Here is a 23344-nt window from a genome sequence, read left to right as displayed (position 1 = left end):
AATTCTATTCAAGCAAATGAAAATGATCGGGACAAAACATGAACAATTGATAGAATTTATGTTCCTTTGAAGTTGGATCGATTTCAGAAACAAGGCAACAATCGTATTTTAAAAAGGAAAGAAAACAAAAACATAGCAGGGCAAGTTCTCATACAATCCAAAGAATTGAAGGAAAATCTGAAAAGAATCCTTCATAAGGAGATCGGGTCGAATCCAAATATGTCATGACCAAACAGAAATAAGGTTCAAAATCAGAAAATTTAGATGGAGAAAGAGAGAACATACCTGGAAGAATGCCCGAAAACAGAAGCAATAGCTTCGTAGGTAAGCAGTCTAAAAATATTTTTAAAAAGACCGAAAAAGAATTTTTTTTCATTAATTGAGATTTGTACTTTGATTAAGAACTTCTTAAGTGTCAAATTAGAGAGTTAAATTAAAGTTGAAATGATAGTGAAGAAAGTCAATTAATTGTGAGAGTGACTTAACGCCGCGTATGACCAAAAACTTAACCACGCGAATGATTAAAGGAACTGGGTCCACTCAGAGTAAAACCAGTCAGAAATGAGTCATTGCATGAACGAAAAGCAAATTTGAAGTGATGGTGACGTCATATGACAAATAAAGTCATGACGACAAAAAAAGAATTATAGCCTGAAAGATTTTTAGCAATTTATACCATCGGATCTTCTCTAACAAAACCCTCAACTAATCTCATTACCTTTTTCTGAAAACTGTTAGTTATCCTGTGCCCCATCAGAGTTTGCCGCATAAAATATTTGGTAAAAACATAATTTTCTGTTCAGCATAAGCCCCAGTTCGAATGAAATTTCAGCATTGACATCACTGAATTAAGCAAAAATTAAGACGACATTTAAACGTCATTCAGAAAACTCACAAAAGATATAAACTTAATAAATACAATGAAAATGCAGAATCTTGAAAGCGCATAATTATGCTCCCATAAACATTGTAAATCAATTTCAGAGGGTTACATATTGAGGCAGCGTCAATCATGAACAATTCTTCAAACAACACACACTACAAGCAAAGGCCAAATTGACAAAAAACGGCAAACAAGTTATCTAAATGCGGGACTCTCAAAACCACTACAAATTCAAAGACTCTTTCACCCCACACAGTGATTGAACAAAAAAGTTTCTCGCTCGGAAACAAATAGTTAACAGTGAAATTTCACTCTTTCGCTTGGAGGTCAAAACGCCGCCTGAACAAATATTACTTCCGGAAAAAAACCTCCAGAAAATCAATGCTAACTTTGACGTAAGAAACTAAGAGAACGCCAATAATAGCCCCAGCTATCACTTTGCTGTTCTTAATAGGCTTCAACGTTCGAAAAACCGTTATTCTAATGCAAAAAACAACAAAATCTACATATACCAGCCTCAAAAAAACTTAAATTCGTTGCCTTCTAACAGGGAGGTTCAGGCTGATTAAAATTCGCAAGAGACTTTAATTGGAGTCTTGCCAAATCGCTACTAAATGGTCGAACTTCATCTACTAGTCTCGATTTCACTTTCGTTACTTTGTTGATTTTCGAGTCAGTAAAATCATCTTTTGCTTATTGGAGACATTTCCAACAGGTAGAAGTCGGCGAGATAGACCACAAGAGCCACATTTAAACAGGGTCCCACCTACGACCACTCCATTTTTGCTCCCTTCTTTTAAGGGCACTGTTCAATGCTCTGCCTCAACTCCCTCATGTCAGGCTCATGCCTGCGCTGATATGTATCGGACCGGCAATGAACATATTTTGACATTCAGTCTTTAAGTCCTGGTGATTTGTGAGACCGATCGAGGACTTTGCCGCTTAGTTAGGACAAAATTCTATCCTTGATGGCCCACGAGGAGGTTACGGCGACCGTAGAGACCCTTCCGGCATTCTACTCCATCCCTTTATATTTCAATATTCTCTTCTCATACTATTTAAAAACGAAATAGGGACCCAAATAAATTAGGTGCAAAGCTTTCTACCAGCACTTATACATCATATAATTTCATAACCAGTCTATTTATAAAAGGTTAAATATGCATATTGAGTCTGTCAATTTTGTCTTCTCAATTTCAATCCATACCATTTCAACGATCTTTCAAGTCTGTTCTTGAATTGCTCCTGCTCAGGTATTTTCTTGATGTCCAACACGATGCCAGTATGAACAAATGTGATATTAACAGCATGAACGAGCTGACATTAGTAGAAGGATACACATTCCAGCTATATTCAATTAAACACACCATCAACACCACAACTGGATAGGGCAACCTTGCATTATTATACAGCAAAAATGGGATTGTATGGTAATACCATGAGTAAAACTGGTAATGTAAAGTCCTACTGCAAAGAATTCCAATAAAATTGCACTCAAATAGGATTGAAATCATTTCACGAGGTTCCATGGCGGGGAATAAGCCCCTGAAATTCGGCGTAATAATGTCCAAAAACCTCAAAACTCTGGGTTTCCATTTAAACCATGCAAACAAAAACAACAAAACCAAATGAGAAAGCAAAAGAAATTTGTGAAATAGCGGATTAGAGAACATATTTTCACCTAAAAATCGCCAATTAACCGTCCATTTGAAGAAAAACACTCGGTTGAACTCAAACGCTTTTCCCAAATAATCAATAGGAGCATGATACAAAAACTGCCCGGCAAATATAATCTGACTGATTACAATTATAGCAATAAATTTGGTGCACAATAATATACCTCCACAGCAAGTTAAAATTACCAAAAATCCCGGCAAAAACAATAAAGCATTCATCTTAACTGATAAAGCAAGACTGAAGACTAAGGCAGAAAGGATGTAAGAATGTTTGGTCAGATAAAATATCGAAACGTAAAGGAAAAAAGCGCAAAAACAGTCATTGAACAATCGTAACATAAAAATTGAATGCAACCTATATGATAAACAAGACAACGTGATCAACAAGAAAGCAGGCATGCCTGCACGTCGATAAAGTTTAGCCACAACGTACACATTCATAAGATATAAAAGCATGAAAATATATTGTGCTAATTTGATGTTTTCTCCATAGTTGGTAACAATTGACAGCAATGAGAACAGGTAAACAAATCCCGAAGGGTAAACTAAAGGTCCGGTTGAACCACTCAGTTGTGAATAATTGTAGGTTCCATTCATGAAACCGCCGACTTCCTGCATATATGCTTGCCAGTCAATTTCGGTATACGAAACGTATTTAATCACAGCCAGAGAAAGAAAAATTTCGATGGTCAACAGTAAATAAAATACTTCCCAGAAATTATGTTTCAGGAAATGCAAAAGGGCCGATAGAGCTCCGGGAGGACGTACTTTGGATGGCATGATACCTAAAAGAAAAAGATAACCATTATGATCAATAATGACATACGAACTGGAACAAAAGAACAACAGGACCAGATAACCGAAACACAATGCATCAAACTATATAGAAACAGTTATATGAACAGTTGACGTGATCTTATATAGTGGTAGTAGTTTAGGCTTCAGGGTCGTGGCACTAAGGACATCCCTTTATTGACATCGCTCGTTGACATCCCTTTATTGGTTGGCTAATTTGACCTTCTTTACTGGATTGCAGTTGTCGCAGTTGCACAAAAGTTCTACGAACAAGAATTGTCTTCGAGTAATGTCTATAAAAATAATTCCAGTATTATTCAGTTAATCGTTTTTGTTTAAGCTTTCAATAGCTAAATTTGTGATTTTACAGATAATATTTAAAAGTTGATAACAAATTTAAAAGTTTGTATACAAATATACCAGTTTGAGGCCATTGAAATAGCACTGCGATCTTTATACTCAAGTGACAACGCACTTGACATCGAACGATCCACACTCAAGATCTTACTGAAACTGGCAGTCACCAATGTTCACTTCAAAAGTAATGATAACTGGTACTGTCAGAAAGACGGCCTGGCAATGGGGGCATGCCTAGCAGTTGTCTTAGCTTACATTTGAATGAAGTACTTTGAAGAAAAATTGAGTGATGAGAATCAAGCACCGAGTGTGAGAATTAAAGATACCAAAGAGAAATGTCCAGATTGTCATCGAAAAATTGCTTGGCACAGAAAAGCTGTCGAGTGTGAAAAATGCGAAAACTTGTACCATACCAAATGACAAAGGATAGACATAGAGCAATACGAAAAATTGGGGGATGTCGTTTGGATATGTAAGAACAGCAAAAAATGCCAGTAGGTGACCATGGCAGAAAACGGAAACTTTTTGAAAGTTATGTAGATGACAGTATTTGTACCGTAAAAGACGACCCCATTAAATTGTTTCAGGAGGTCAACGGTTTGCATCCAAATTTAGAATTCACTCTTGAAACTGTAATTGATAAGCGCAACTGAGCGTTTTTGGATATGGCAGTGCACATTATTGAACAAAAAATGATGATTTATTGACATTGAAATCGAGGTTTGAGAAGCACCTGAGGTCTCATTAGGTTTACCAGATAACATATATTGGATGTAATTCAACCTATGTCGGGCAAACCTGCCGACATATCGCCACAAGGATTTCGGAGCATCAAAAAACAGACTCACTCCGCAATTGGACAACATGTGGGTGATTGTTGTGGCTCTTCCCGAGTTTTTGAGTGGCCTATCTTTGATCAGTGCAACAACTTGCAAAAACTAATGACACTGGAAGCTATGTATATTGCTCAGCGAAAGCCGACACTTAACACGCGGGATGAAAACAGGAGCAGAAAGCTAGCACTCAAAAATTAGTTTACATGCACATATGTGGCTCATTTTGAAAATTACATGTCTATGGAACCGAATTTGGGTCGATTGCGAAATTTTAAGAGTGCCATTCAACGAGATGGAACAAAATAGTAAAAGAAATGGAAAACTACAAAACGTTTGCAAATCTGGTAACAAATTGAGAGGAAAATTTTTAAATTAAATTTCAAATCTCAATTTGTACATATTAAATCGTGACAAACTAACATGATAGGTTTAAATCACCATAGTTCAAAATACTCCAACTTTAACTTGTAAAATTTTCCTAACCTGATGATGCTGGTTAGAGGGAAAACGTTTGTTTTAAATAATTTATTTTTATTGACTTATTCCTTTTAGCTTTAAAAGTTGACTAGAACACCTCCAGAAATGTTCATCTATCTTTTCTGTTCTTGTTCAGTTTGTGTTTATTATCTCAAACTGTCTGGTATTTGTTTGCTCATCACAATTTTGGTTTTTAGTGATCGGAAAAATGACATTGTAATTTCCTGAGAAAAGCAATTAGGTGAAGTAGATCTTGTTGTTCTATATATAAGAATAATTGAAGTAAATTGTGTTTTCCAAGTCTCTTCTTGTAATTCAGTTCCCATTTGTGTAGGATCCAAATGGTAGTTTTTTTAACGCGCTCATTTTCCTTCGTCTCCGTTTTGCTAGTGAACTAGGCTTGAGTTGTATATGAAACAATTGTCATCACGTATCCTGAGTAAACATTGAAATTTGCGCTTAGTTTTGTAGACGCTGAAGTGTTTTTTAAGTAGAACGCTTTCAGTGCCTTCCTGCACGTTTTTTTTGATATTAGGTTTCCAGTTCAGCTTTGGCGCCGTTGTAATCGTTTTGCATGTTTTCACTGATTGTTGAAACAATCTTAATATCGTCTGCACAAGCAAGTGATTCACACTTGGTTACTTGTTGAGGCAGATTATTAACAAAAATGACGAATAGAAGTGGACCTATTAGGAATCCTAGTGGAACACCACTTTTTGTTTTCACTGTTTCAGAGTTAAAATCATTTAAATATTGTTTTCTTTTTATAACTATTTGGCAATGAATTTCAAGAAGTTGCCGCCAATGCCCAGCGTTTCAATTTTCTCTAGCACAATGTCATGTTGAACGCTATCGAAGGCTTTTTTGAAGGCTAGATACAGAACCAAGAGTTCTTCTTCATTACAATCAAATTTGTTTCAAGACCAACAACATCTGCGTTATCACTAACCTGTGTCTTCGAACACCATACCATCGTTTTTACAATGTCATATAGTTTTTTTGAATATAACTTTCGATAACTTTTGATGCATTGCAGATAAGGCTTATAGGTCTGTATTGCTTCACGTCAGCTCTGTCTTTGCCTTTAAAGACGAGAATAACTTCATTTATTTTCCAAAACGAAGGAGAATAGCCTTTTTATAGCGCAGCCTTAAACACTATCAGTAAAGATTTTGAGAGGGTAGGCAGGTTTTTTAACACAAAATTGCCTATATTTTCGGGCCACATGCTTTACAAAGTTCAAGTTTTGATAGGGTTTCTGAAATTTTATTTTAATTTATGTTCACATGGTTATAAATCTTTTTCGCGAAGGTTTGATTTGATCATTTGATTGCTTTTTAAGAAAAGGCTTGCAAAAAAGTCGCTGAAAAAACGTACTCTTCTGAGTTATTCAATTTTTCAATGTCTTACTTCATTGTCTCGAGAAATTCACTAATTTGTGTATGGATCGCAAATATCTCTGTAGATCTGAAAATTTTCTACCTCGAAAAATTTTTTCTTCAAACTGAGTTTGGTCCTTGACTAAGTTTTTTCGGAGTTGATTTTTTTCTCTCCAGTTTTAAAAATTTCGGCAGAATTGTTTTGTTTTAAATTTTTCTCTAATTGTACTGATAGTTTTCAATAAGTGTGATGTTTTTTTTAATCCAGGGCGGGAGTCTTGCCCTGTTTAGTTATTGTTGAAACGTTTCTAACAAAACATTTTAAAGCCATTTGTACTATTGCTTTACATGTGCGTCTGCGTTACTGTAGCAGTGGGGGTTAAACAGTTTTTTGACTATGATTGCGTTTAGCTTGTTCCAGCCAACTTTACTCAACAAAGCATATTTTTGTATTTTACATCTAAGAATATTTTCATGTGTTAATTGTAGAACTATTTTACAAGCTTAATGATTTGAGCTAAATGATCTGTTAAACTCGTTCACTTCTGGTTAATTATGGCGCTGGGATTGTTATTGAGGAAAAAATATAATTGACTTTTAACTTTTTCTCCAGCGATTTCCTTGAAATGATGTTTACCCAAGCTCTCGAGTACTGTGTCTTCACACTCGTCGTTAGAAATTAAAATTTCGCAGATTGTGTTGTCGAAATTAATGTCCACTGTGATTTTTATTGAGTCAAAATTTACTGTTTTAGCATATTGATTCACTTCAATTTTTAAGGAGATCATTGATTCGAACAACCGTCTCTATAGAATGTTTTTTGAAGGGTTCTAAAGCAGAAGATCAGCATCGAGACATCTTCTGGCTTAACATTGATAACAACGTATTCATTTTCAGGATTCAAAGCAACCCTCTCATGAGGTGCTTTGCTTACAACAATGAGGACTCCCCCGTGTTTAATTTTGTGCGTGTCGATTTTTTTGTCTCTCACATGAATTGTATAGTCTTTAAGGAAAAGGGTTTTGTCCGTGATATCGCTACTAAGCAAAGTTTCTGTAAAAAAAATGATATCAAGATCGTTTTCAATTGACACGCAGTTTTCAATCTTACTTCTCCGTTTTAGATCAATTAAGCTCCTTGCACCATAGGTTAAAATTTACACTTCTGAGTGTAATAGTCATTCGTTTGAATTTGTGGCATTTACATATATTGGGACATTTGTCCATTTCCTGATGTCTTCTAACCAGAGTACGAGATTTCGAATTCAAAATCTTTTTGGATTTGCTCCTGTTTTTTTTTGTGATATTCTTTGTGTTTGAGGAGCCTTTAAATGTTTTGGTTCTGCTCGTGAAGATTGTAAACTTTTGATTTCAATAGCATTTTTAATCTCTTTGAGTTGGTTCCTAATTATTTGGCTTTCATTCTTCTGCTTCCTGTTTCAACTCTATGATGGTCTTCTCAGTCCACAAGCTAACAATTACATCAGGTAACTTGTCTTTCTTTTTTTCTGTTTAGCTCCAGAAACTTTTGGAATGTTATCCAGAAACTTTTGGAATGTAAAGAAAACATTTTGCATAATACTACTGATGCCGAAAATAGCCTCTTGGGACATGCCGGTACACTTTTTTGAAAAGTGAATGCATTCAAAACATGCTACGAAATAGAAAACGGCCAACTTTGCACCTATATCTGCTGAGAAAGTTTTACAACGTTTTTTTGTTAGTTTTTGTTCGCCAATCATGATTTTACTTTTTAAAAAGAATTAACTTAGACAAGAGACTGCTGAGATAAAGGGATAGATCGTTTTAAGTTTTCAGTGTTTTTTGAGACCGTGGATCTTAATGTATGGAACCTATGGTCAATATTTAAGATTATTTCAGACTGGAATTCCTCACTAGAACTTAGTAAACTGTTGAAAATAAGGATAGATAAAAAACCGTGCGTCCTGACGAGAAGAATCTCTGGTTTATCTTTACCCTCTGAAAAGACCATAAACACAATTTTTTTGCCTCGTTCACTGGTATGCGTTCGGTGTACAGTTCGGTCAGCTTAGTAATTTTTATACAGGTTTTTTTGTTCGCAGGATAAGTTTAACTAAGCTGATGCCAAAAACGTTAAGATTAACACTTTCTTGATCCACTAAGTTCATCCTTGAAAATGTCCTTCCAGACAGCCTGCCATAACCTGACAAGGATTTAAACGATCATCTTTGTAAGGCTCTGTTCACTGCGTGCTCTCTGGTGACGTTCATGCTCCGACTCTTGGGGAAGAGAACAAATACTTGCAACGTCGAAGAGGCCGTCTGCTAGATAGCTGAGTTCCACAGGAACTTCTTCGATACGGGTGGAGGAGGGAAAGTATCCGTCAGAAAGATTGTTGCTACCATTAAATAGAACAATGACTCTTAATTTACCTGGCTATGGGTTAAAATTGACTACGTCCGTGATACCTGCACCAGGGGTTATAAAATTTTTAGTCACGGTGTTTTTTGTGAGTCACCATTAATTAGTGTATCCCTATCTGATGTTTTCATTAAGTGGCATCTCATTTCATACAAAAACAGCTGTCTCTAATCTCCTTCTACGTTTAGAAGGTTTTATGATGTAAAAGAGACAAGCCTCAGTTAGAGGACGTTTTCGCTGTCGCCAATTTCAAAAAGTGTATAATTGTTTCTGCAGGTATTGCAAACGCAAGAGACCTATATGCAGATATTCTTTTTAAAAAATTGACTGTTGACAAATCATCAGCTGCAAAAAGTTGAAAGGTGTTTTTTTTCTGCAAAATACATCTGGAGTTTGGAAGCAAAAATAACTGTCTTGCATCGTCAGTAAGGCAAAATTCGAAAAACGATACCAACATCAGTCTTCGAAATTTTTTTGATACCTCCAACCACTCTGAGCTTTGGAAGTTGAACGACAACGAAACGCAATTTTTACTGAAAACCTTCCGTTAAACATATGTAGGCGTCTTCTGAAGATGCAATGTAGTTGCTAGGAGGGATTCACACGGACTGAATTTTCACTCTCATGGACTGATCCCAAAGCGTGCCAGCCTTTTACAAAATCGACACTTTCCTCTGAAACATTTTCCCGTTCTGTAGTTCGCCTTCTGCTTTGAAACCATTGGCTCTTTGGAGCATTAAGTAGGTAACAAAAAAACTTCTTGTGATTAAATCCTTCAGCGAAAAATTTTGGTTTGTTCTCCATGTATCCTCTTGCACTACTCCTCTTGCAAGTTCCGCTTCAGGTCAATCAATGGAATTTTGGCTATGCAATACACTGCCATGGCAATAGAATCTCCCTGGGTGGTGCCTTTTTGTGGCTACAAGCAGACGCCGGTTCGAAACAGGCCTAATGGTTATGTGCATGAAATTTGAAAACCACAGGCTCAGGAAGGAAATTTTTTTACATATTTTCAAGATAATTTGGATTGAGGCAATTGAATGAATTTTTAACGTAATTAGGAGTGAACCTTCCTCTTCGGCAGCATAATCAGCAAACCGTTTTTAACCTATAGCATAATCATTTTCGTAGTTTTTGTCAACGCAGAGACGTCTATTGCTCCCATGAAAACAATTCATTCAAGATGCAATTAATTATACCTTTCCCAATAGCAGGGTCCAAGATTTCTTTAACGCCAATTGATCAAACAGCAGGTTTTGTTGATTTCTCTGAGGCGACAAGCGTTGTATGCTGCCAAGACTTATTGGGAGAATTGTTGGCTAATCTGTTTTTAGCTAAGCTGTTAACTGATAACGTTTTTGCAACATTGACCGAGTTTTCTTTGAAGCAAATCAGAATTGCTCTCCATTCGTTTGCATCTAAAGATGCCGGACTGCGGCCGCCAAAAATTTCGACAAACAGTAAAATACCCATCTCAATTGTTCAATCCAAGTCCGGTTAAACCTTAGCAGCTGCATAAGTCAAAACATTTTGGAGTCTGTTAGTAAAAAGATTCAAGTCGTTTTTGAGCATGCAAAAATTTATTGGATGCAATCAGTAGAAAGAAACTGGCACACTATGTCACTTTTTCTGAATGATTTGACGAGACGTCGGCAACACATTATTTACATAGTGTTTCCAAGTCGTCGTAGAACACTGACAACTAAGAGACGTCTCACCAATTAACAATTGGCGAGTCGTCTTTTCATTGTCTATATATGACGACTTAGAGCCACTATCTAAATAAAGCGTTGTCGAAGTCTCCTCTTATCATTCAGAAAAAGTGCTATTATTTACAATATGTCTAGTCACTGCATACAACGCATGAGTTTCATGTTCAAAACCAACGTAAAACACTTTGACAAAGGCGTTCAAATTTTGCCGACAGCTTTCAAATTTGATACAGCAGCCAAAGTTGACCACAGACTTGAAGTGAGCAATTGAGAAGGATAATTGATTGTCTGTCGAAACTTTTAATAATACAATCACAGACACTGCTTCCAATTCTTATGCTCCTTAAGGTTGGGAAAAACTTGTTCAAGCAATATTTTTACGGTGATTTCCCAAGTGGTATTAGAAAGCAGTTCAATGAATTTTTAGTTTTGTCCTCAAACCAATTATCAGCCTCAAAAAAGAATTTTAATTTTTAGGTGATATTCGGTTAAAAAAATCTCGAATTCATTGTACCTGACAATTGCATTATCTTGACAACTATTAATTTGCTTACATCTTTGGGCAGCGATTATTTTCCTTAGCTTGTTTTTTTTAAATGCTCACTATTTGGCAACCTGAAATTTTGAATTTCTCTTTAATTTTTTGAGTTTGCTGCGTGGCCTTATCAGTGAAAAGACTCCTTTAGTAATTCATTGCAAATTTTTCTTCAACGTGAAATTTCTCGACGGCCGTTTCCCATCATAACTATTGGACCTTGCGCAACATACCCCAAACATCAACTGTTTTCGAATTGGTTATCTTTATCTTTATATATGCTCTGCTTTGTTTAGAGAGTACATCGTTCATATCAGCAGAGATCAAGATGCAGACGGTATGGCGGTATCATTTGATGTAGGAATAGCATTGGACATTGTGTCGTATTGTTTGCTCCTTAAAAACTAGTGTTTTTTGGTTTGCTTTTATTGAATTATGCGAATCGTATCGAAACTGGCCAAAAAAATTTTACAAAGTCTCCCGCAAATGACATTCAAAGATATAGTGACAGCCTCTCAGCTTTGCTTCAGGTCAATGGATTAGATTTTTTAATCGCAAAAACGACAGATCATTTCGTTGGGACAATAGAGCGATGCTTAGGCCGATCTCAAAGGTTCAGACCTCAAATATGTATAAGCCATCGTTGACATCGGAAATGGTTTTTGTGCAAAACTTACTTAAGACATAAATATCAACCAGAACACTGCCAAAGCGTCAAAAGTTTTACAATGTTTGAAACGAAATATTCTAAGTATGTAATTCTCTCCAGGGGTAACCTCTTTATAGATCAGTTGTCCAATATCTCCTCTAGTTTGCATCCCCTACATGCGACACGCTCTGTAGTGTTCCTAAAAAACTGAACAAAGGTCAATATCTTGTTCTTAACTGTGTCCTCTGTACCAGTCAGAACAGTTATTTTGAATGCGTGAAGCGGCTAAATGTTTCGTCTAAAATGTGCCGCTAGCAGGAACAGATCTTATTGCCCTATGTAAATTAGTTAATTGATTGTGATCTTGATCTCCGTTTTGCAACATCCCAAACCAAAATGGCCACTTTAAAAATACTTAACTCGTCTCAGATGGAAAAATCTTTCTTTTTATATAAAGGTTTTAGTCCTTTTTGCAGGTCGTAGGCATTGTATTTTGCATCCATATTTTAAAATCTCGTTGCTTTGGTTTGTATGCTTTATGTGTTTCCCTAAACTGGACTTGAGTCGTTTACTATCACTACAGCCACTATGTTCTGCATCTTGAAGTAAGACTTATTGATATTCTTAGCAGAGACCTTTCTGAGTCGAGAGAGTTTCCTGAGTAGCATCGGAAAGTCTTCGCACTTTTTTCAAGAACTGTTTTGAAACAATATTTTGAGCCTATTACAGATCCTACGACACGATGACTGTCAATCAGGTCGAAATCCACAACAGGAGAATTTTCATCTACCTCTACATGAATCGGTTTGGCAGTTAGATGACACTTTGTTACTTTTTATACAAAGCCATTTCCATGTTTTTTGAGCTGTTCCAGTAAAACTGTGAAAGAATGAAGAATAGTAATATCGGCGTACCACTTATGAGTGATATTCCGATCTACGAGTATCAAAATGAGTCGAATAATAGCTACACAAAACATGGCCAATGTTATCGGATCCCCCTTATTTTTATCTTCCTGGGATTTGATTACTTTCATATCTACGAAGAGGTACTATGGTGTCTTATCAGAAATTTTAACAATGGGGAAAAGAACTATGGGAACTAATAATTTCATTTTTTTGAGAAAAAAATGGAAATATTGGCTATAGCAGTAAATTTTATGTTTTAGAGTTTTGTGACAATTGTAACAGCTAAAGTTTTAAAGAGAGAACGAAAACTATTTTTAGATTATTAAAAAGTGGGCATGACTGAGTAAAATTCAGTTACAAAAGAAATCTTACTTTGCGCCTAAAAAGTCTGCTTTACTTTTGTGTGAATAACGTTTTTCAATTTCTTGGGCGTTCAGCCTGTCTTTGTTTTGAAAATGAGAGAGCTTTACAACTCTAAGTGCTATCTGACTGACCCCAATAGCTAAGTTATCTAGGTAATATTGTTTATTAAGAGGAAATTCAGCGTATTCAGGGACACTGAAAAATAAACCTAGAGAAAATTTTAAAAATTTTACACAATTTCAAAATGTTCAGCCTCTTTTTCCTTAATGTTGAAGGAGACAAAAACCGACCATATTTTTTATGAATAAACGGAATTGCGAAAGCTTCCAAACGAACGATGTTTCTTTTTTTAGAGATACTTTCTTCGCAAAAAAACCTTTGCTTGTGACAACTTAGCGTAAAAATTTAAACAAAAAAAACGAGGAGATGTCAATCAAATAATCGTGAGTCCGGATTTTCGTTTTTACTCAGGTTTTCAGAAAAACCTTAAGCAATTTGCAACTAACAAAAGTTTTTAAGAAAATAACATTAACATGAAAACAAAGTGATTTGATAGCAATCTCAGAAGTCACGATCAAGAGATACAAAGCAACAAAACAATGGTCTCAAAATTAAAAGCTTAATTATCCTATTAAATTGGCAGGGTACCGAGATATTCTCAAAATTATTGAAATTGGAGTTCAGAGTGCAAAAGTTAATTTTTTGAAACAAATTCAAAAAATAAAACTGAGACGCAAGACAAACTTTTATATCGCTCAATGGCTTAAAGGTAAAACTAAAGCCAACTTGAACATTCCACTTCAAGATAACAGTGTCAATTCTTTGCCGGATATTTTTAGCATAGACATTGTTGAAGCATTCAACCAGTATTTTAGGAGCATCCCTAAAAAATAAACAAAATCAAATCCCTTTGTCAAATTTCACGATATTAGAAAAACTGAAAAATCTTTGTGGCTTGGCGAATTTATAGAAACAGAAAAAATAACTAAAAACCTAGAAAATAAAGCACTTAGAGAGAGAACTATATAATTAGTGTAGTTGTGAAATGTTCGAAGCATAAAATATCTATAGTTCTTGCACACTTCATTAAAAGTCCACACACAGAAGGTGTTTTCTCAAAACTTTGAAAGAAACCTAAGTTAATCCTCTCAATAAAGAAGAATCTATAACTGAAACTAACAAATTGTAACGTATTTTTTACTCACAGTTTGCAGTAGAAGAATCGAAGACGCCTACTAAATCAGAACGTAAAAATATCTCAAATATTTTTCCTATACGTAGTCGATATAAATTGGCATCTGATCAAAACATAGCACGATATATGCTGTGGTTCAATAAACTGAAAAAAAAAGATCTTCCAAAGGCAGTATAAAATTCGGATTATTGTTGATTTGAAAAGAACCTTCGAAACACTTGATTATATATTGAGTCTGCAGAAAACCAAAAAAATACTGTTGCGGAGGTAACTGTTGAGGATGGTTACCATTTTATCTTTCTATTCGTTTCCATCGTGTCATACGGGATGGATATTATGCTCAGAATATCCATCACGGTATTTAGTTCATGTTTTCCATTTGAAGAGAAGGTGCTTTAATTTAGTTAGTTAATTTCAGTTCATCATGCTTTCAACCCACTTTAATGTCTGTTCATATTTTAGACAGGAAACTGTTCGTTCACACTGTAATCATTTTGTTAAGTCCTTCCTGTTTCGTGATTAACGCGTGAAATAAAGTTATTTCCTTTTCAATTTCAATTTATTAATTTCAATTTTCATTCTCCAATTTGCATCGCTATAATTCAGTTTCAATTTAACTTTAGTAAATCGCTTTTCAAATACGCCCGCTCAATTGAGATTAAGCCATTCGCATCGCGAACAACTGGTTCAAAGTTGAGGATTCAAATAGCCTAAAGATAATTGGCAATCGCGACGCAATTGCCCTAGCTCAGTGGTTTGATAAGCATTCCCGACTCGATTGACTAACACAATAGTAATCGAGTATAACACATCGGATAGAGATTAATAATGTTACATCAGAACGGATCAAAACAAAAAATGGAGTTCTTCAGAGGCCTAATCCTGTTCGTTCATTTTTTCTTCTCTACATGAATGATCTGCCTCGAGTATGCACAAATGTTGAGGTAATACTTTCTAGCAAACAACACAGGTCTGAAAGTCATAAATACTCAGACAAATGACATTGCGGATAAACTGAGTTTATTAAAAGATGGGCTTGATTTAAGCAAGACTAGAATAGAATTTGAAAAAAAACAATCCAAATCAAAATAAGCAAGAGGATCTCCAATTGACACTTTGTTTTAATTGAAACTAAAATTATTATCAAATCTGTATGCAAGTATCTTGGTGTATATGTTGATAGTAAAATGCCTTATCAATCTCATATTATTTAATTTGAATTAGAACTCGGAAAGCAGTGTGGTATCAGTTACAATATTATGTACCTAAAAACCAAAACAATTGCTAACATCGTATTACGTGACTAACATCAAATCTATTTCTCAATATGGCTGTATCGTTTACGGCTGTAGTAGTTATTCGGCTTTAGAACCCATAGAATTTTTGCAGAAAGAATTGGAATTCATTTAGTTTCATAAAAATGCGCGGATCAAGCTAAGATAGTTTAAGGTAATGAAGCATTGTCCAAAATATAAAAGAACTATTGAAACTTGTGTTGATATCAGCTATTGGGACTCATTCTCAACAATATTAGAATAACATATTTGATATTTTTCGAACACACTTTACCATATTAGGTAAAGCCAATCCTTTTACAGAGCCATGACTGAATAGAAACATTGAACGGAATTCAACTATGTATAGAGCTACACAACTGTGCGGAAATTAGAGCAATAATAGTGTTTTCCAAATGTTACTAATTTGAATATGACTCAAATTTCAAAATTTAACAAGAATTTGAAGAAAATGTTCACTCAGCAGAATAGTAAACTAGTGAAAAATGTTTCTTATTAATAATTATGTAAAAATTGTTTGTTTTCTCTCTAAAGGAAAACCAAAAAATGATCCTGACTTTAGACCTCAGTTTTGCTAAAAATTGAAAAAATTTAGAAAGTGTTCAGAAAAACATGTTGTAAATTTTTCTTCTCAAGGTTCAATTGAATAGCAATGAGAGGGAGTAAGAGACTGGCTCTGTTTAAATATCGCCTTACCTTTTTAAAATTGTTCCAAAAAACGATTTTTATGAAGTTTACATATTTGATTTTTTATCTATTTTACATTAAAATGTGGAATTGTTTGATGTCGTTAATCAAGTGCCTAGGGTTGTCATTTTGAGAGCTGTGCAGCCCCATTCCCTATCCTTTTCAAGTCAGTTTTTCTTTTGATTTGAGAATAATGCTTATGTGACATTTATATACGGATGAAGAAAATCTTTTTTTGAAATAGAGGCAAAAATAGGTAAAATGAAAAGATTGTGGCAAACAAAACGGCTCGACAAGCCACGAAAAAAATTGATTGATTTGAGGAATTTGTAGATCCGTATGATTTGAACACAGTAGTTTTTTTATTACTGGAGTAGCATGCACCTAACAATTTTTGGGGAAAACCAAAAATCTTATCAAAAAATCTTCTTTTAGAGCTGCTATGATTTCAATTGTTTTGAGGAAAAGCATGGTAATCAAATGCGGCAAGTGGTAAGCAACTTCGGCAAAAAATCGTACATCTGATTTCAATTGTTTTGAGGAAAAGCATGGTAAGCAAATGTGGCAAGTAAAATTATGTATTCATCCGAAAACATAATATAAGACATTAAAAAATAGTCTTTATTTTAGTGTTCTGCTGAATTCAAAAAACGTCACAAAATCACATGTTGCGAATGCGATCAAACTAAGATTTCTGCAGAACAAATAGCCAATTCAATTCTGTTTATGAAATTGAGTGGCTTGAATATATTAAAACAAAAATTTAATTCCAAATCTTTCAACAGAGCAGAATAAGTATAAAATCAGAAACAAAACGAAAAACGCAAGCGGCTATATTGTGCTAAAACAACAGGTAGGACAAAATATAGGAGTTAAGCTCAAAATTGTCAAATGATTGGTAAAACCTAAAAACGGCAGTGCACGTATCCTTAGGCGGAGTACAAAACGAAAAAAAATTGTGTCAATTTTTTAATGTCTGGCGAAAAAGTATTGTTCTTGTGCTATTTTCCTGATAATCGTATAAGGAACAAAAAGAGTGAAAAAAAAACAGACCAAAGTTGTTAACTGTTTTCTTTGTGTAACGTTTACATCCCAGCATAATGGTCACCAAGAGATTATTCAAATCCTGTTACACTACTTTATAATGAAGTTTATTTTCGTTTTAAATTTTCTCGATTATTTAAATGGTGGCCAAAATATAAAGCCTGACGATAAAATAAACCAATTGTTTGTCGGTTATAAATCTGTCAAAAGCATGCTTATTTAGATAAAAACGAAATATATAACACAGCAGATGGAACAATGAAAATGATCTCACGCATAATGGTGAAAAAGCGGTACATGTTCTCTCAACAAAACCAAGATATGTAGAGCCAAAAAACTACATAGCAGAAAAATCGTGACTTAAAAAGCAAGACATCAAACACCTAAGTGTGTGGTGGCCGATTACAATAAGAATTTTGGTTTTTCAGTCATGCAAAGTAACCCAAACAGTTTTGAAAAACATATTAAAATATTTGAGGAAAAGCAAGGTAATCAAATGCGACAAGTAGTAAGCAACTTCGGCAAGAACTCATACACCTGATTTCAAATGTTTTGAGGAAAAGCATGGTAAGCAAATGTGGCAATTAAAATTATGTATTCATTCGAAAACATCATATAAGACATTAAAAAAATAGTCTTCATTTTAGTGCTCTGCTGATTTCAAAAACCGTCACAAAATAACATGTTGCGAATGTGATCAAACTAAGATTTCTGCAAAACAACTCACCCGTCGCTAGAAACTAAAAAAAACTGAATTATTTTTAAAATTACTTTCAAAGGTGAAACTATATAAAAATACAGTTGTTGAAAGTAGCTAGACATTTTGTTGAAAGTTGCTAAAAACTAGCCGGCAAATTTTTTCAATTTTCATCGTCAATTATACAATATTTTTTATGTGTTTCAATTCTAGATAGTGAAAAATTAAAAATATATGTCATTAAAAACCTCAACTATATATCAACTGACAATGAGCAAAAAAATAAGTGGTTATATAACTAACGAGTCAAGAAAAATAAAAAAGGACGATATAAAGGAATGCACTTTTGCACTATATAAGTTCTAATAGCCTCCATTGTGGAAATGATGAGATTTCGTTTGTTTTATCTATGCATCTCTTAGACGTAAACATCACCATATGCTAAAACCTTTGGTCACTAAGAGTTTCCTTTCCTCATACGGGGAGGAGGTGTACTGATTTTTGGTCCCAAATTGTAAACGTTTTCAGTTATTTCAATTTTTTCGCAAAGCCTATTTTTTTAGGTCTAATCTGTAATTCCATTGGTCTGAGTGATCATTTCCCCGTTACTAGTGAAACCAACAGAATCACTTCTTAGAGGCACAATTAAGTGGTAGAATATCTCAGCATCTTTTACTAAACTCGAGGAAATTTAATATCTTATTAAAAATCCTAATCATTGGCAACCCAAAATTGCTTATAAAAATATCAATCAGCTTTTTATCAAACAAAGGAGTGAAAACAAAAAACCACAGGCACAAATCACAAAATCTATCAATTCCAGTTCCTTGACAAACAAATGTTATTAGTACAATACAAAGGAAACATAGCAAAACGGATATAAAAAATTTAGATATTTTCTACCTAGACCTAAGTCGAGATTTGTTAAAGAAAATACACTCAACATTGTTTATGAAATCAGTGGTAATATATGGAGAGTTCCTAATTGCATTTTTATTTTTATTGGCAAAACTGGCAATGTTTTACACTATCGTGGCAAGGACAGTTCGCCCATGAAAACTCACGCTGAGTGGGTGATACATTTTTCGATGAAGACTCCCTCTCTTAAAGGGTGAGATAAAGAATCTATTTTTTACTCGAGTATCATATCTGCCTATGATCTCGCGTCTTTGAAATCACATATTAAAGTTATCAATATTAAATTGTGGTTTGCTGTTCATCCCTCACTCCGAAAAGATTTTTTTTCTAATTTTGCATTTTGCAACTAAAAATAAATTATAAGACTTCTGAGACAAGACTTTTTGTTTCTGAAAATGTTAAAAAGCAATACTTAATTAAAATTGTAGCCAAATACGAATCTTCAATCATTCTTATCAATGCTTTCTTGAGATTATGAGGCTAAAATCTTAGGTTTTTGACATGCAAAAAAAAATCAAATGAATTTAAAGCCTTTATTTTACATACATTTTTTGTCGCGGTTGCCCTGTTTTTATCTCAAGAGTGAACAGCTGCCATTAGGTGCCCTCCGACAACTAATTCTGCAGACAATTAATCCTGCAGTTTTTAAATTCACAAAACAGAAAGCCATGAAGCTACTTATCCTGACTGGTGAACTTTTTGCAATTCTTATTTTTTCTTACAGAGATTTGAACACAATAAAAAACGGGCTTTCGTGCGAAGTTTTCAGACTACCAGTCTAGAGTGCCTATTAAATCGGTTAGACTAAGAATAATGCTTGCTCAATTTATTAGTGTTCTTTTAAAAAAATTTTAGTTCTGAATCTTTTGTATGAGCACTAGTTATTCACCAAAAGCCAAATGTAAATTATGCCTGTAAAGAGTGCACACAAATATCGTTGAGCAGAATGTTGTTCTCTTATTGTTTTTTGGCCGACGTCATTGTTTTGATATATCAGGAAATCAAGAATCAAAATGGTTTAAATTTCAAGGTTTCTGGTATTATAAATATTGTCCTCAATTAGCAATTCTTGTAATAGACCATAAAAACCATAAACTTTATGAATTTATCAGCCTTTTGTCCCAGCTCTTAGCTGCATAAACAGCATTCGGGCTTGTAATAAAAAGAAATGCTTATAATTCTCCAATTTTCAGTTAATTGTTGTCTTGAACGACTGAAATCCTCCATATTATTTTCAGTAATCCCGTAGAGAAAAGGTAGCTTCTTTTAATTTCAATTTTTATAGCTCCCCAAACAGCGTTGTATCTGCGAAATATCCTCAATCAAGTCTTTCTTCAAATTGTGGGTAAGTTTTGTATCCCTTAAAACCACTTCTACGGTCAAAACTCGTCATTAGCTCAGAATATTACAAACCATTTTGACAGCTGTTGCGTCAAATATCCCATAACTCTAGCTATAACGTCATCTGTCCGATAAAAGGTAGTATTATATTATGACAGTTGACGTAATCTCAGTATGAGTAAACTTCTTGGTTCGTATGACAGATATATTAACATGTCGACGCTTTTTGGTTCCTTCAGCCTCGTTTGCATCAGTTATTAACGTCGAAAAGCAGTGATCTATTATGCACTTACATGTTATTAATAAATATTATTATAACCCAGATTATGCTTTGACTGTTAAGTCTTCATTTCCTGCATAGAATTAACTCAATTCTGGGCGAAGAAATGTCTCTAATACAAAAATAGTAAACTCCGAAACAAATTGCTTTCGTTGCGTTGGAAGCAAAATCAATTTGAATTCCTGGGATCTGTCATTATTCATTACCAGGTCAAAGCAGAAAACAGACGTCAGAGTATGAAAAAAAAACAATTAATTACCATTCATAACAATCGCAAGGCTATCACAACAACAATAATAAAGCTAGCACAACGATTTTTCAAAAACTTGAAAACCGTTCGGCTTTTGCGTTATCCGTGAAATTTAAAAACCGGCTAAAAATTTTATTAGTTCACAAGTACAAAAATTTCCTGAGAAATCGGTCTTCCTTTCGTTCAGAGCAACAATCGTTTATTTTACAGAACTTGTAATTGATGCTACAAATTTTTAAAATACCAAGACTCAGAGTTATTTGAAGATCATTTAAAAGTAATTAGCACATTACTTTAAATTCACGCTAATAAGGGCACAAAACAACACGCTAATGTGAAGTTGCAGAAAGTTAGATTTGACTAAAAAGGATCTTATTGTAAAACTACTTACTCTTAAAAGGGTAATCCAAAATAAACTTCGAAAACCAATCATTTAAAGCTGATCTGAAAAATTGCCAAGGCCTCCGTAATTCCATTTTTAAAGCATGAAGAAACACGGCTCGTGCAATTGTAGGCAACACAAAATATGAATATTCCAAAATCGCTCAAATCAGTGAAAACATCAAGTTCTGGAACATCCTGAAGTATAATCTTATTTTTTAAGGAACACACACTCACGATCTTAGGACCCACTTGAGCAGTTCAATGGGTCGTGAAAAAATACGCGTTGTGAAAAAATCCCACTGAGCATTTCAAATCAGTTTTGCATGTTCTCAGAAAAATATATTTTCTGGAAAGTAAGCGAAGCACCTGTCAAGCCACTCACCTGTGATTTTTTTCTATAACTTGAAACTTAAATGAACAAAACTCAAGTCATTAAAAATAGCTTTACCTGGTCTGGGAGTATCTTCCAGTTCAGATATTTTTCCATCTTGACAAACAAAAACATAATGAAACCAGTAGCGCCGCAATAAAGCTACATTCAACTTACAACTATACTTGAAAATTTTGAACTAGCGGTAAGCGAAATTTTCTAATTACGAGTGACATTTATGGCTTTGGTAAGGCCAACATCAGATAAAAGTAAACATCAACTCCTCTAGCTCCAACTTTGACAGAACATACTGTACAAAAACATTTTGAAAATCCGAACAGTTCTGATTGGATTTTATGCATGCTACTCTAAGTTAATGAGAGGATGCAGAGGCCAGTATCAATGCCAAAACTCATTAGAGCTGTCAATAAATTTCAAGATTCGGGCATCTAAAATTGGGCTTTATGGGTTTATCCCGTTTCAATTTTAGCTTTCATTTTTTTATGTCTCAATTCAGTTTAGATTGCTTTGCTGAGCAACTACTGTTGAAAAACACCTTTAGCAGAATGAGGGAAGAATGAAAATAGCCTATAAAACTCAAAAAGACTTCATGCACAATGTAGAAAAGACGACAAGATAAAGCAAAAAATTTTAATTCGACGAATTAACAAACCGGAAGACTCCGGATTCGACTCGAAGTAGATCTTAGCTTATGCCCTAGTCAACAAAAAACTAAACTAGCAAAACTATTTTCTTCATTATATCATTCAATTTGAAAAAAAAGAGGAAACAAATAAGAAAGGAAGATAAAAATAAGGTGCGACTCCAATAACAACTTTTCATAACAGAATCTAATATGCTCAATTTCTGTTTAACAAAACTGCATCAGTCTTTAAAGAAATACCCAGCCGATTGCTGGAAAATAGCCGCCATCGATTGCTATAAACCTGAATGGGATTGAAAGGGAAAAATGAGAAACTGATTTTTGTACAAAAAATTGGTGTATGAATCGTTTTGTTCTTCCTTGAGCTAGAAATACTCCTTATTCTTAAAAAGGGGACACAACCGCTAGCATAAATACCAATATGCAGTAGAGATGGGAACTAAGATTTGTAAGAGCAGTGTTCAAATAGCGGGCATCCAAAATTTTAACTTATGGGCTTATTCGCTTCTGTTTTTGATTTTGTTTTTCGATACTGACCGTTAATTCTAGATTGTTTTTCTGAGCAAATACTTATTTGATAGCTCTTTTAGCAGAATGAGCGCAGAATGAAATTAGCCTAGAGAGGTCAAGAATATTTCATGCAAAATGTCGAAAAGACGGTAAAATGAGATAAAGCAAAACGAATTGATGAATCATGACGAAAAAAAAACATAGCAGGAAAATTCCTGACACAATTCAGAGAACTTTTATTGACTAACTGAAAAAAACAACCCAGACAGGACTATGAATGGATTGTCAAAATGCCGCGTATCAACAAAAAACCACTAGCGAGAAAGCGAATTTTTTTCAAACACTTTTTTTTATCACTCCACTGAGATAGAAGCAAAAAAAAAAATTCACGCCGCAGAACCATTCGCTTTATTGCTCCTCTTTCAGTTTCGGCTTGACCAAAATCATCACTTCAATTTGACTTCAAAAATCATTAAAATTTGTGAACAGATCTTTGACGAAAACAGCCGGAAGCATCCGGAAAACGACTCGAAGAACTACCTCGTCAAATAACTAGTACGTAATAAAAACCACTCATGAGAATTTTTTTATTTAAAGTCAATTCATAAAAAGCTCTTTAAAAACAACTTAAACTTAAAAACTAGATAAATTAACGAATCTTTCAATATTACAAGAGCACACAAAGCCAAGGATAAATTCATTCGAGTACAAAATACTCGGAAAACAAATGGGAGGTC

General features: G+C 34.4%; 1 protein-coding gene across 1 annotated transcript; it reads right to left on the bottom strand.

Moving 5' to 3' along the window:
- Positions 1-1953: 1953 nt before the first annotated feature.
- Positions 1954-3746, bottom strand: LOC142351051 (dol-P-Man:Man(5)GlcNAc(2)-PP-Dol alpha-1,3-mannosyltransferase-like). The gene has a single exon (XM_075403122.1). The coding sequence runs from the start codon at positions 3337-3339 to the stop codon at positions 2095-2097; it is 1245 nt and encodes a 414-aa protein (XP_075259237.1). The 5' UTR covers positions 3340-3746; the 3' UTR covers positions 1954-2094.
- Positions 3747-23344: the final 19598 nt, after the last annotated feature.

This window comes from Convolutriloba macropyga, chromosome 12 (assembly GCF_964194025.1).
Source record: "Convolutriloba macropyga chromosome 12, txConMacr16.3, whole genome shotgun sequence".
In the NCBI taxonomy this organism is placed as follows: domain Eukaryota; kingdom Metazoa; phylum Xenacoelomorpha; order Acoela; family Convolutidae; genus Convolutriloba; species Convolutriloba macropyga.
Note: the sequence above shows the minus strand (reverse complement) of the source record. Positions and strands in the feature narration are given on the sequence as shown.

Coding starts and splice junctions, on each gene's coding strand:
- LOC142351051 (XM_075403122.1), bottom strand. CDS start 3,339: ATGCCATCCAAAGTACGTCCTCCCGGAGCTCTATCGGCCCTTTTGCAT.